The 14206-nt window shown below is 30.6% G+C and overlaps 1 protein-coding gene across 5 annotated transcripts in view; it reads left to right on the top strand.

Annotated features, from left to right (window-relative positions):
• LOC105233822 (heterogeneous nuclear ribonucleoprotein L) overlaps positions 1-14206 on the top strand; it is a 289357-nt gene that overhangs the window by 61139 nt on the left and 214012 nt on the right. The window contains exon 1 of one of the 5 annotated variants that reach the window (XM_049453021.1): positions 8180-9042. The exons of the other annotated variants lie outside the window; for them this stretch is intronic. Within the exon in view, the coding sequence (XP_049308978.1) occupies positions 8986-9042 (57 nt within the window). The 5' untranslated portion in view covers positions 8180-8985. Of the gene's footprint in view, positions 1-8179; positions 9043-14206 lie in introns of those variants that run through there. 5 annotated transcript variants of the gene reach the window in all.

Raw genomic sequence — 14206 nt, 5'->3', positions numbered from 1 at the left:
TTTAAATAATTTAGTTCTAAATAAAAACACACCTTTTAATAAGCCATTTTTAGTATATACATAGTTGCTTAGAACGCCGACTACTAAAAAAAAAGCAAAAAAAAAACAAGCCCAAAGGCCAGACAGACACATACTAAATTGCATACATACATGTGTACATTTGTAGTAAGTTCTATGTATGTATGAAATCCACGACGTCATTGCAACAGCAATTTCGAAAATTTTCCGAAACACGCAATGAAAGTGAAAAGTCCAACAGAGCTACAACAACAACAAAACATCATTATTATTATAGATATTGCGCTTGTTTATTAAATAAATTATAAACATGCAAAGCGAGCAGTGAGCTAAAAGCGCCTCTGGGCGAGAGCTAACACGGTGCTTGTTGTTGTTGCACCAATAACTAACTTGTAATGCGAAAAAGCGTCAAGTTGGAAAATGTCATAGCCGCCGCATTAACGAGACACTAACGGGTTTTAGCGCGCACGCACACATACACGCATACATATACATATGCATAATAACACACACATATATGCATAATAAATACACACACACGCACACATACTTATTATTTAATATACACACATATGTAAAACAATGGTATGGCTTCTGTATTGGTGCTGTGTTACTATTGTAGAAAGCGTCGTATCAGCAGAATTTTTGCGCTAAAACCAGCTGCCCGCTTAGCCGAAGCAAAAGCAACTGCACTAACAATAGCAGCGCAATATAACAATAACAATAAAATTAAAATAAATAAATAATCAGCAGTACATATGAGTGCATGTATTTGTGTTATATAAGTATGTGTGTGTTTGTAAGTATGTATTTTTGTATGTAAGAAAGCATACCCTTGACTAAAGGTATGTGGATAAACGTGCTGCCGCTACTGGCTTTTATAGCGCTCGATATTTCTATTTATTTAATTTGTGGCATTATTTATTTACATATGTATGTATATCTATGTACTAATGTATATTTGTTTACAAATTACTTGCTGTTGTTGTTGCAAAAGTCATTTAGAGCAACTAAACGCGGTTGGGGGCTTCAAGCGGATTAGACTGAACAGTGCTAGCAAAAGTTTAGTAGATACTAGATAAACATACATACTTATATACATACATATGTACATACAATGGACGTACATCATGTTACATATATGTATATAGTTTTACTGATACATATATATATATGTACATATATGAATTTCGTAAAGATATCTTGTCAAATACAAAAGCTTTCCATACAAGAACCTATTTTTCCTCTATCAGTTTGTATGGCAGCCATATGCTATAGTTGTTCGATCCGAGAACTTTTCTCAGATATAATAGTGTTGCCTTAGAAAATATTTTATGCTGAATTTCCTAAAGATAACTTGTCAAATACAAAAGTTTTCCATACAAGAACCTAATTTTTATCGCTCAGTTTGTGTGGCAGCCATATGCTATAGTGGTCCGATCTGAAAAATTTCTTCAGAGATTATAGTGTGGTTTTGGGTAATATTTTATGGCAAATTTTGTGAAGATAACTTTTCAATTAAAAAAGTTTTCCATACACGAACTTGACTTTGATCGGTTAGTTTGTATGGCAGCTATATGCTATAGTGATCTGATCCGAGAATAATTTCCAGATATTATAGTGTTGCCTTCAATGATATTATATGCTGATTTTCGTGACAGTAACTTGTCAAATAAAGAAGTTTTCCATACCAGCACTTGATTTCGATCGCTCAGTTTGTATGGCAGCCATATGCTTTAGTGGTCCGATCTGAACAATTTCTTCTGAGATTGCATCGATGTCTTAGATAATAACCCATCCCAAATTTGGTGCCGATATCTCATCAACTAAAAAAGTTTTCCATACAAGCATCTGATTTCGATCGTTCAGTTTGTATGGCAGCTATATGCTATAGTGGTCCGATCTGAACAATTATTTCGGAGATTATAGTGTTGCCTTACATAATATTACATGCCAAATTTCGTGAAGTTATCTTGTCAAATAAAACGATTTTCCATACAAGCATATGATTTTATATACTTACATAAAGGTTTGTACATACATAAGTATATGTATGCATTTCTATGAAATATGTAAATAAACTTCTCATTTAAAGCCTGCTCGCCGCGTGAATGCATTTACAAATCTCGATTTGGCACAAAAGTCAAATCAAAATCCTTTTGCGTCTTTCACGACTCGCTCGACTGCTCACCGCTCGTTTGGCTGGGCTGCCTTGCCTTGCCTGTCCATACGCCGGCTTGGTCGCTCGCTAGACACTTGGCTGTTGTGTTGCGCGGCGCGGTGTAAACCTGTTTCTCTAAAGCTGTGCGCGCATTTCATTGGAAAAAGCGGCAATGCATGTGCATGCAAACAACAATAGCAACAACAGCATAAGCACAGCAGAAAAAGTGCATTGCAATACATGCACAACAACAACAACGACCGCAGCAACCACAAATACGCCACGAAATAAGTAAAACAAATCTTTTTGATGTTCTGGTTCACCTTCAGTGTTGCTACTTTGGTCGAGACTGCTGCAACTGCAACAACAAGCCGCACAACAACAACAGCAGCAATAAAGTGCAGCGAATCCAGAATTGCAGCGCACACATACACAGTGCCAGCCAGAAGTGCACAATCGAAGTGCATTCGAAACGGCGCGCTGACTGGTTTTGCCAGCGTTTTGGTCTTTGCTCTTGCGCTTTATTTTCCCCGCTGCGCCCGCGGTGCTGCACCCGTAAAGCCGTTTTGTTCTGAACTTTTCAACGTGTTTCACGTTTTTTCCACCAACTGTTTTTGTGTTGTTGCAATCAAAGCGTGTTTCTGCGACTATTTTTCTCCGACTGCACTCGCGTTTATGTCGGCGGTATGTTTTTAGCTGACGCGATCGGCTAGCAGTGATAGCAAAAGCCAACTGCAATAATGGCATACACAAATCGTTAGCGGGGGAGCGGAGGTGAAAAAAGTTATGGTTTAATGGCAAAATATGCAACCAACAGGTATGGCAGCGAATCGGTGCTAAACTATAGAAAAATATGCGCAAAATAAGTGAGAGTGTTTTGTTGTTGTCGTTGTCGTTTGTTGCTGTTGCGCGCCAAACCAGCCAAACCAGCTGCTTGACACTCGTAATTGCCGTTCGTCGCCTGCAATGACCAAGCTTGTATTGTAAAATTGAGAATTGATAGTTATTATGCCAATTAAATCAGTTTTCAATAAGAGCATTTATAATGGAAATTAACTAAAAATAAAACTGAACAGCGAATGTAATGCAAATGACAAATAAATCAATAAATAAAAATAAAACAAATAAAGAATAATTCTATAAAACAATATCAATTATAGCGTTGCCTTCAATAACACTTTATGCCCAATTTCGTAAAGATATCTTGTCAAAAAAAAAAAAGAAGATTTTTCGGTTTGTATGACAGCCATATGCTCTAGTGGTCCGATCTGAACAATTTATTCTCAGATTATAGCATTGTTTTGGACAATATTTCATAGTTAATTTCGTGAAGATATCTCCTCAAATAAAAAAGTTTTTCATACAAGCTCCTGATTCCGATCGTTCAGTTTGTATGGCAGCTATAAACTATAGTGATCCGATCTATATAATTTCTTCGGAGAGATTGAACAGATGCCTTAGACAATAACATACACCAAATTTGGTGACGATAACTCCTCAAATGAAAAAGTTTTCCATACAAGCACTCAAGAATAATAAAGAGAGTCATTTGAATTTAATTTAATTTATTATAATTGAGTCAATTTAGAGCTTTACTTGCATTGCTGTATTTGAAAGGCTAGCAAAATTAAGGTCTAGAATAAATAATTTCAGTTTAGCGGCTATCTCAGTCGCCTAATTGATTCAAGATACACTTTATTTATTATAATTTAGTCAATTAACATCTTAATTTATTTTTATTATTGAAGTCTTAAATAATTGATTTAGCTTAAAATTAATTTATGCAGATGCTTAATTAAATCAATTAGGCTACAGTCATTTCAGTCAGCAAATAATTGAGTCAATTACCAAATTAAAGCTTAAAATAAATAATTTCAGTCAAAAGCCGCCTAATTAAGTCAATTGACATTTTTCCAATTAAGTCAATTAACGCTCAAATTATGAGGTTCTTAAATTAACCTTTACAGTGATGAGCTAAAGTAACAGCCGTTGCATACAGCCACTTAATTGAGTCAATTAACATTTCCTTTATTATAATTGAGTCAATTAGCGTTTAATTTATTTTTCTTTTGAAATTATTTTTACTAAATCGAAGTCTCAGTTAAGTAATTTAGCTTATAAGTAATTTACGTAGACGCTTAACTGATTCAATTAAATATTTACACAATTTTATTAATGAAACGCTAACTAAATCAAGATCTACAGGCATTTTAGTACGCAAATAATTGAGTCAATTAATATTTATTTGATATTAATTAATAAAACGCTTACTAAATTAAAGTCATAAATAATTTATTTAAACAAAAAGCTTAATGGAGTCAATTAACATTTAATTTATTTCAATCGAGTCGATTAATTCTGAAATTATGAGTAATTTTGAAAATAATTCACAAATGGCCAAAGTATCACAAGCACAAATTTTGGTTGATTTGGTTATGGAGTCTTCACAATCGCGGCTTAGTTTCCAGCGCTGCTTGGCGTGCCATTTTGTGGGTCCGGCCACGCCTGCACAGCGCTGCATTAGGGTCCGTTATGTGTGCGTGCGATTTTATTACGTTTTCAAAGCATTTGTTCGAACGAAATAACATATACATATATTTGCATACATATACATATAAATTTACATACATACATATATACTTATATACTATATACATACATATATAGATATACAAATACTTAATATACATACATACATATATACTTATATACTATATACATACATATATAGATATACAGATATATAAAGGTACGTGCATAAATTTGTATGCAACCGATTTTGCTGTGCGTATGTCCGTGTGCATGTGCATTGAATTTCGCTGACCCACAAAACCGAGCTTAAAAATCACATGCAACTACAACAATAACAACAGCAACCAACAGGCGAAAATCAAGCCAAAAGTGTAATGAAAATAGTAAGAAAAGCAATAGAAGCGCAAGTAATTCCAAGTGTAATGAAAAAACACATACCAACATGCCGCAAAAATGCAATAACAAATACATAACAAATTGACAGCAGACTTTTTTCAAAACATACACGCACACACATGCATTCGTGTAAAACTTTGAACGTGCTTTTGTGGCAAAAGTTGCTGGTTTTCGGTGAAAAATAAGAAAGTTGAAAAAATAAACTTGTAAACCGCAGTAATAGCAATTTCGGCAACAACAACAATAATAATAATAAGAGAAACGTTAAGTTCGGCTGCACCAAAGGCAATAATATCCCTTACAGATGCCTTTCTTATAGCTTAAAAGGGTAAAAAAAAGATATTCAATTAGTCAGAGCGGTTAGTTTATATGGCAGCTGTGGGATATAGTGGTCCGATCTGCACAATATGTTCGGAGATTGTAGCATGAACTTGGATAATATTCCATGCCCAATTTCGTGCAGATATCTTGTCAAATAAAAAAGTTTTTCATACAAGCACTTGATTTTGATCGTTCTGTTTGTATGGCAGCTATATGCTATAGTGGGCCGATCTGATCAATTTGTATGTGTATTATAGTGTTGTCTGAGAAAATATTCTATGCCAAATTTCGTGAAGATATCTTGTGAAATAGAAAAGTTTTTCATATAAGGACTTGAGCTAGATCAATGAGTTTGTATGGCAGCCATGTCGTATAGTGGTCCGATGTTGGCGCTTTCGACAAATGAGCAGCTTCTTGAAGAGAAAAGAATGTGTCCAAAATTTCAGAACGATATCTCAAAAACTAAAGTATATACTGGTAGTCAGGCGAACATGGTAAAATCGACTCAGGTGATCATGCTGATCATTAAATCCAAATATTCAAAATTTTGAGTGTATTGACTCAAATTTATTTTATAGGATCTGCAAACTTAAAGAGGTTAGATTCTTAAAAAAAAAAACGAGCAAATAACACAGTCAAGCTTCCAAATAAAAAAGTAACAAGAAAACTATTTCTATATACAAATATAAATATCTAACTGCCTCAAGTTGAGCTTCTAAGCATAATTACACTTGTAGTTAGAAGCGGGACGACAGCGACACCGTTGCTTATGCATTCAAATTCATCAACAATCGAAAAAAATCGATGATCCTCAATGCGATCGTGATCGTGATCATTGCAATTTAACTTCAAGGCGATTGCATTTGTTAGTTGCATTGAGCCAATGCATATTAAGAGAGAGAAGCAAAAGAGCGACAAAAACCGTAGAGACAGAGAGAGAGAGAGCAATCTCTCATAAGCAGCGGCAATATAAATGATCATTGAACGCAGCGCAGCTTTTTTCGCCAATAATAAGAGCTACAATTTATTGGCACCATCACCCCGCCCACTTCTGTCGCCGCTGTGCTTGCTTCCATTCTGCAATTGCTGTACTTTCTTTTAGTGTAAATATTTTTGCAAATCAAGAGCACTTCTCGAATTGCATTCAAGCGAATTGAAAATGAACTGCCTGCTTACGCGCTCACTTTTTGCTTAGAGGGCGGGGGGCAACTAGTTGGTGTGTAAACAAATTTTCTGTTTATTTGCAATGCTTGAAGTTCAAACTTGTTTGTTTTCGCGTGGAGCAACGGCGTGTGTGTGGGTGTGTGAGTGATAAATAACTAGTTTGTGTGAATGATGAGTTTAGTAACAATTTGTAGATAATTGGAATTAGTTTTTATGATCTATTTATGGGTGAGAGATAAAGCATATGTCGTAATAAGTAGTGGAAAGATAGTAGAGCGGTACTAGAGCAAGAGATTGTCGTAGGCCTTTTTAGTAAGAAGGGAGTTGAATTCTTCACAGGTGCATCAATCATTTGTTTGGAGATTGAGTCGGCCCTGATCAACTTATCTAATAGAGATATTTTGTCAAATAAAACACTTTCCATACAAAGACTTGATTTTGATGCCTCAGCATGTATGGCAGCTATGTGCTGTATTAGTGCGATCGGAACAATTTCTTCGTAGACTCCAGCGTTGCTTTGGATAATAATTCGTTCTGAATTTCCAGAAGATACCTCTTCAAATAAAAAAGTTCTTCATACAAGGACTTTCTTCTGGTCCTTCAATTTGTATGGCAGCTATATGCTATACTGTTCCGATTTGAATAATTTTTTCGTAGATTGTAGCGATGTCTTGGAAAGTAATCCACGCCAAATTTCGAGAAGATATCTTTTCAAATTAAAAAGTTTTCAATACAAGAACTTGATTTGGAGCTCGTGCCAAATTTCGAGAAAATATCTTTTCAAATAAAAAAGTTTTCCATACAATAACTTGATTTTGATTGGTCAGTTTGTATGGCAGCTATATGCTATAGTGATCTAATCTGAAAAATTTCTTCGTAGATTGTAGCGATGTCTTGGAAAGTAATCCACGCCAAATTTCGAGAAGATATCTCTTCAAATAAAAAAGTTTTCCATACAAGAACTTGATTTTGAGCGGTCAGTTTGTATGACAGCTATATGCTATAATGATCCGATCTGAACAATTTCTTCGTAGATAGTAGCGATGCCTCGGAAAATAATGTATACCAAATTTCGAGAAGATATCTCTTCAAATAAAAAAGTTTTCCATACAAAAACTTGATTTTGAGCGGTCAGTTTGTATGGCAGCTATTTGCTATAGTGATCCGATCTGAACAATTTCTTTGTATATAGTAGTGATGCCTTGGAAAATAATTCGTGCAAAATTTCGAGAAGATATCTCTTCAAATTAAAAAGTTTTCCTTACAAGGACTATTCCAATCAGTACGAATTGATCTTACGCCATGGTCAGTATGAACTGATCTTCATTTGGAGACTTGAATGTGACATTTATCTTGCTGCTTTGTAGAAAAATTATCAAAACAGGTACGTTCTAGTAGTAGTCCCTATTCAAGTTCAACTGATCCTAACTACTGATCGCAACTGATCTTCACCTAAGACATGTGTGTTTATTACTTTTTGACTTTTTAGTGACTAAATATTTTTGTTGGAGTGCGTATATAAGAGATTTTTTTGTATTCACGGATTTTAAAACTTAATAAACACAAGCGTTTGTTGAAAGTGAGCTCAGAAAATTTTAACGATCCTCAAAAAATGTTACGATCGATCGAGTTGATATTATAAAAAAATTGTATTAAAAAATATTTAAAGTAATAGCTTTCGAGATTCCTGCTATTTTGGTTAAATTTTGTTTTTTTTTTAACTCCACTTAACAACACTGATCGCTACTGATCTTCACTCCGCATACACTGTCGTTGGTTGCTCACATGTAGTTCTGCGAATTCACCTCTTCTGTGCTGATTTTATTTACATTTTGTTTTTGTAATGGAACTTTGTGCCAAAACACGACTTGCAAAAAGAGTGGTCTCCCCCTCAGGCGATCGTAAAGTCAAAAACAGGATTTGAGAGGACAGCAAAATGAGCCACAAAGCCAAAAAACTTGTACATACATATGTATGTATGTATTTTTGAATTTGTATGTGCCCTCAGTTCGGCGCTTAAACGTTTCCCCTTTGCAATTTACGTGAAATGCATACAAATACCGTGCATATAACGGTACCCCAATGACGTTTGTTGCCATTTGTGGTAATTGTTTTTGTTGCATTTGCACATTGCTTTCTTCGTCCCTTTTTGCGGTTGTATTCTTTCACAACTCTGCAAGTGACTTGTCGAAAACAGCTTTTTATTGAATATTTGTTTTATTTCAAAAAATATAAATTAAAAATAAAAAGTGGGAAAAATCTACAAAAAAAATATAAACAATTTTGTGCTTGTGATACTTTGGCCTCTGGCTGTTACTTGAGTGCAACTGACACAGTGTAGTTGAAATAAAAATAAAATAAAGAAATATAATTTTTCTTCGAAGACAGCAAGCATGCACCAAATGGAAGGCGGCGAAATGTTTTGGTTTGGCTATAGCACGGCACCAAATGTAAGCATGAGGGGGAAAAAAATCTTAAAAAAAATAAAATATTTAAAAAATTAAATAATAAAAAAATATTTAAAATCGAAAAACGAAAAAGGAAAAGAAAATATATTTAAATTTGGTAACAAAAATTATAAAAATGAAAACTTGAAGATCATGAGAAAATAATATTATTTTCATAAAACACTATGTAAGTGAGAAGAATAAGTAAAATAACGGTAAATTAAATTAAACAAAAATTGAATGAAAAGTCAAAAAACAAGAAAAGATCTGAACTACGACTGCAACGCAAGTAGAATACCCTTCACAGTTGTCTTTTTATAGATTTTGATCGGCCAGTTTGTATGGCAGCTATATGTTATAGTGGTCCGATCGAAACGATTTCTTCAGAGAATGTAGCTTTGCTTTAAGCAATAATTCAAGCCAAATTTCGTGTTAATATCTTGTCTAGTAAAAAAGTTTTCTATATAAGGACCTGATTTTGATCGATCAGTTTGTATGACAGCTATATGCTATAGTGGTCCGATCTGAACAATTTCCAGAGAGATTGTAGCTTTGCTTTGAGCGTTAAAGCAAGCTAAATTTCGTGTTGATAACTTGTCTCGTAAAAAAGTTTTCCATACAAGAACTCGTTTTGGATCGTTCAGTTTGTATGACAGCTATATGTTATAGTGGTCCGATCTGAACAATTTCCTCAGAGATTGTAGCGTTGCTTTGAACAATAATCCAAGCCAAATTTCGTGTTGATATCTTGTGTAATAAAAAAGTTTTCTATATAAGGACTTGATTGTGATCGATCAGTTTGTATGACAGCTGTATGCTATAATAGCTCGATATTGCCAGTTCCAACAAATAAGCAGCTTTATGGCAAGAAAAGGACGCATGCAAAATTTCAGTGCAAAAAAACAAAAACTTCATTCAAAACCCAACAAAAAAAAAATTACAAAAACTCTTAAAATCAGTGAAAGACACTAGAGGGCAATTGAAATGTGCAAGAAATTGCGTAGCAAAAGAGAATGTGCAAAAACGTGCGGGTAGAAAGTGCAAACGCAAGAATTGCCAAAAAAACATAGCAACAAAATGCGGGCAAAAAAGAAATGAAATTGCAATGTGTTTAACACGCAAAGCTGCGCTCTCGGGCACACCTCCTGCTCGGCTGACGTTGCAAAGCTATTCGCATTCATGTGTAAGTGTGTGTGTGTGCCTGTGTTATTTCAGCAAAACAGCAAATGGAATTTTTTTCTTTCACTTTCTGGCTTCTGCGTGATCTGCTCTGCCGTGCTTTAGATGTTTCATTGTTGTTGTTTGCTTTGTAGTGTTATTGCTTCATTGCGCACACACACACACATGCATGCAAACATACTTATGCACATTTCAATGAGTATTCGTCACTTGGCACACACACACTTATGTATTTATTGCTCATTTTTTCGATTTCGGCAAGACAACTTTTTTGGCTGGAATATTCTTTGGTTTTTCGCTTCCATTTTTCTTCAACTCATTGCCTCCTACCTTTTCTGGATGTATTTGACCTACTTTTGCGCAACGGCAAGCCAAATAACAGCGTCAATGGCAGTGCGTCTCGCATGCAACAATGCAAACAATGAGTAAAAAGCTACAACGTACAACAGCAACAATCACAAATACAACAAAAATGAAGTTTGCAAAGCACAGCTTAAGCGAGCGAGCGTTGATTTTGAGATTTTTTTTGGCTTTGTTTTCTACTACATACTATGTATGTACATATGTATGCATGTATTTATGTGTATTAAGAGTGAAAAAAGTATGTAGCCATTTCAAAGAACTGCGAGAAACGAGTTTTCATTATTATGCAGTTTGTTAATGTGCTCTAATTTGGGTGAATTTTTGTTGGTAGATTTTGATGTGAGACTCCAAGTGCAGTTAGTTTAATGAAAAAATACACTTTGTAAGGGAGAAACTATTTAGATAGTTTTTGCTTGGAAATTATCACTTTTTTCAAATATAATATAATAAGAAAGTTTTCAGAAAAAAATGTTATAAAATAGTATTCTTTAAATGAGAAATAATAGTAATTTAATGTAAAAATTTAAAATTAAAAACTTGAAAGGTTCCAAAAACAACAAAAAACTATTAAAAAAAAATAATAATTAAGATAAATTAAAAAATAAAAATGAAAAAAGATTTTAATTACAAAAATTTTGAAATAGAAAAAAATTTAAAATATTATATAAAAAGGTAAAAATTACAGAAAACTTTAAAAAGATATCTTTTTGGATAAAAATATTATAAAATATAAAATTTAAATTTTTAACTACGTTATTAAAATATTAAAGAATATTTTTCAATAAAAACTACTATATTTCAAGTTATGAATTAAATTGAAATATAAAAAAAAATTTATTTAAAATAAAAATTAAAAAAAAAAAAATGTCATATATATGTATGTATAATGTTAATACAATTAAAAACCAGATTGAATACAAAAATCAAAGTAAAATTAGTATTAAATTAATAAAATTAAGAAAAAAATAATTAATAAAAAATTGCAAATTTAAATTAAACTTCCAAAAAATTTACAAATTAAAATATTAAAAAAAAAATTATTTCAATTATAAAAAATAATTGCAAATTAAAATTAAACTTCCAAAAACATGACAAATTAAAAAATAAAAAAAAAAAATATTTCAATTATTTAAATTAAATTTAAAATAAATTAACAAAAAATTTAAATTAATGTTAAAATAACAAATTTACCAAAAATTAATTAAGAAAAAAATGCAAGTTATGATTAAAACTTACGAAAAATTTTAAATTAAAAATAATTAAAAATTGAAAATTAAAAAAATTTAAATTAAAATAATTACATTAATAATAAATAAAAACTTATTAAAAAATAATTAAGAAAAAAATGTAAATTAAAATTACAACTTAGAAAAAATTTCAAAATTAAAAAAAAATTATATTAAAACTTTCGAAAAATTAAAAAGTACGAATTAAAAATAATTAAAAAAATTATAAAAATGATAATGTTAAATAAAAAACTAATTAAGAAAAAATTCAAATTGATATTATAACTTTCAAAAAATTTAAACATTTAGAAATTAAAAAAAAAAGTTGAAAAAAATTTGTTTAAAATAATTAAAAAAAAAATTAAAATTAAAATTAAATCTTATAAAAAATTTAAATATTAAAAAAAAAACAGAATTTTATTTTTAAGTTAAAAAAATTAGAATTCGAAAAATTAGAATATTTTTTAAATTTAACAATAAAATTCTATTTTTTTTTATATTTAAATTTTTTGTAAGTTTTAATTTTAATTTGAAATTATAATTTTTTTTTTAATTAAAAAAAGTTAAAATTAAAAAAAAAAGTTAAATTAATATTAAAATAATAAACTTACTAAAAAATAATTAAAAAAGAAATACAAATTAAAATTGACAAATAAAAAAATTTTTAAAATTAGAAAAAAAATATAAAAGTTTAACTAATTGAAAAAAATTAATAGAAAATACAGTGAAACATCTAACAACCAGACAATGACGGTTGCACAATTTTTGTCCGCTTATGAGGGTATCCAGAAGAATTATATGTTTCACTGTTATTAAAAAGCAACAAAATTTAAAAAATGAAAAAAAAAATTAAAAATAAAGTTTAAAAAAATTAAAATAATAAATTAAATAAAGAAAGTATTGTATCTTAATTTAATAAAAAAAAAAACAATCAAAAGATTAAAAAAATAAAAAGATTAAATAATAGAAAAATTAAAAAAATTAAAAAATTAAAAAAAATAAAAAATTAAAAAAAATAAAAAATAAAAAAAATAAAAAATAAGAAAAAAATAGAAAATGAAAAAAAAAAATAAAAAATTAAAAACAAAAATAAAAAATTAAAAAAAAAAAAAAAAAATTAAAAATAAAAAATTAAAAAAAATAAAAAAATTAAAATAAAAATAAAAAAAGATACAAAAATTATAAAAAAAATAAGAAAAGTTAAAAAAAACTTAAAATAAAAAAAATTGAAAATTAAAAAAAAATAATAAAAGAAAATGATTAAGAAAAATATAGAAATATTATAAAAAAGTAAAAAAATTATTAAAATTAAAAAAATAAAAAAAGATACAAAAATTATAAAAACATAAAAAAAATATAAAAAAGTTAAAAAAAAAAAATAAAAAATAATAATAAAAAAATTATAAAAACATAAAAAAATATAAAAGAGTTAAAAAAAAAATAAAAAATAATAATAAAAAAATATTAATTAAAAAAATTAAAAACAACATAAATTAAATAAAAATCTATTAATTACAATTTTTTTCCAATTTTAAAATCTGTGAAAAGTACGATTAATAATAACAAAATAAAACTGTTAAGATTTAAACTAATTTTCAATTAAAAATACTAAACCAGCCTTCACAATCAGCTTTCTGATAGGGACTCTATAGCCGACGGTGATATAGAAGCTTTTGTGTTATTTTTATGAAATTTTTTTTATGAAATGATTTAATGAAATTTTTTGAAACTAAAAATTTTTCAACCCTGATTAAAAAATAAATTAAATTAAAACTCGTGACTACAACAATAACCACCAAAACAGTATTTTCCAAAATAACGTCATAAAGTCATAAGTATCGTTTAGCTTGGTGTGTCGAACACTTCAACGGCAAATGTCACTAAACTCATTTGCTGAGCACACTGCACTGCCCGACGCTTTACCAAGCTACAATAGCGCGCCGTTATAGCAAGTATTTGCATTCCTTGCTGTTGTCGCTGTTGTTTTGCCATTTCATTTCCGCGCTTTGTTTGCGCAATTGCAGCGCATCCGTGACTTGTCACATTTTTCCAAAAAATTTAAATTTTTTCCGAAAAAAAGAAATATTTTTTTCCTGTTAGCGCATTTTTTACACTTTCTCGCGTGTAAATGCACAATGTATTCATATATACATACACACACACAAGCAGAAGCGCACTGTAAACAAAATTTTTGGGCGGCGACGGCGCGCGGCATAAACGCAGCCACCAACGCCAATTGTACAATTGTAATATTCGCAAATAGGCGAGAAATGTTTAAGACAAGGTGAGTGTGAAATTGCGGGGCGGCGGCGGCAGTGCAGTAAGTGTGCGCGTCGTCGTAGGGTTGCATTGGGTGATAATACTTTAATTTACAATTCGTTCGTATATTAACATAATTT

The sequence above is a fragment of the Bactrocera dorsalis genome, chromosome 3, assembly GCF_023373825.1.
Source record: "Bactrocera dorsalis isolate Fly_Bdor chromosome 3, ASM2337382v1, whole genome shotgun sequence".
Taxonomy (NCBI): domain Eukaryota; kingdom Metazoa; phylum Arthropoda; class Insecta; order Diptera; family Tephritidae; genus Bactrocera; species Bactrocera dorsalis.
Note: the sequence above shows the minus strand (reverse complement) of the source record. Positions and strands in the feature narration are given on the sequence as shown.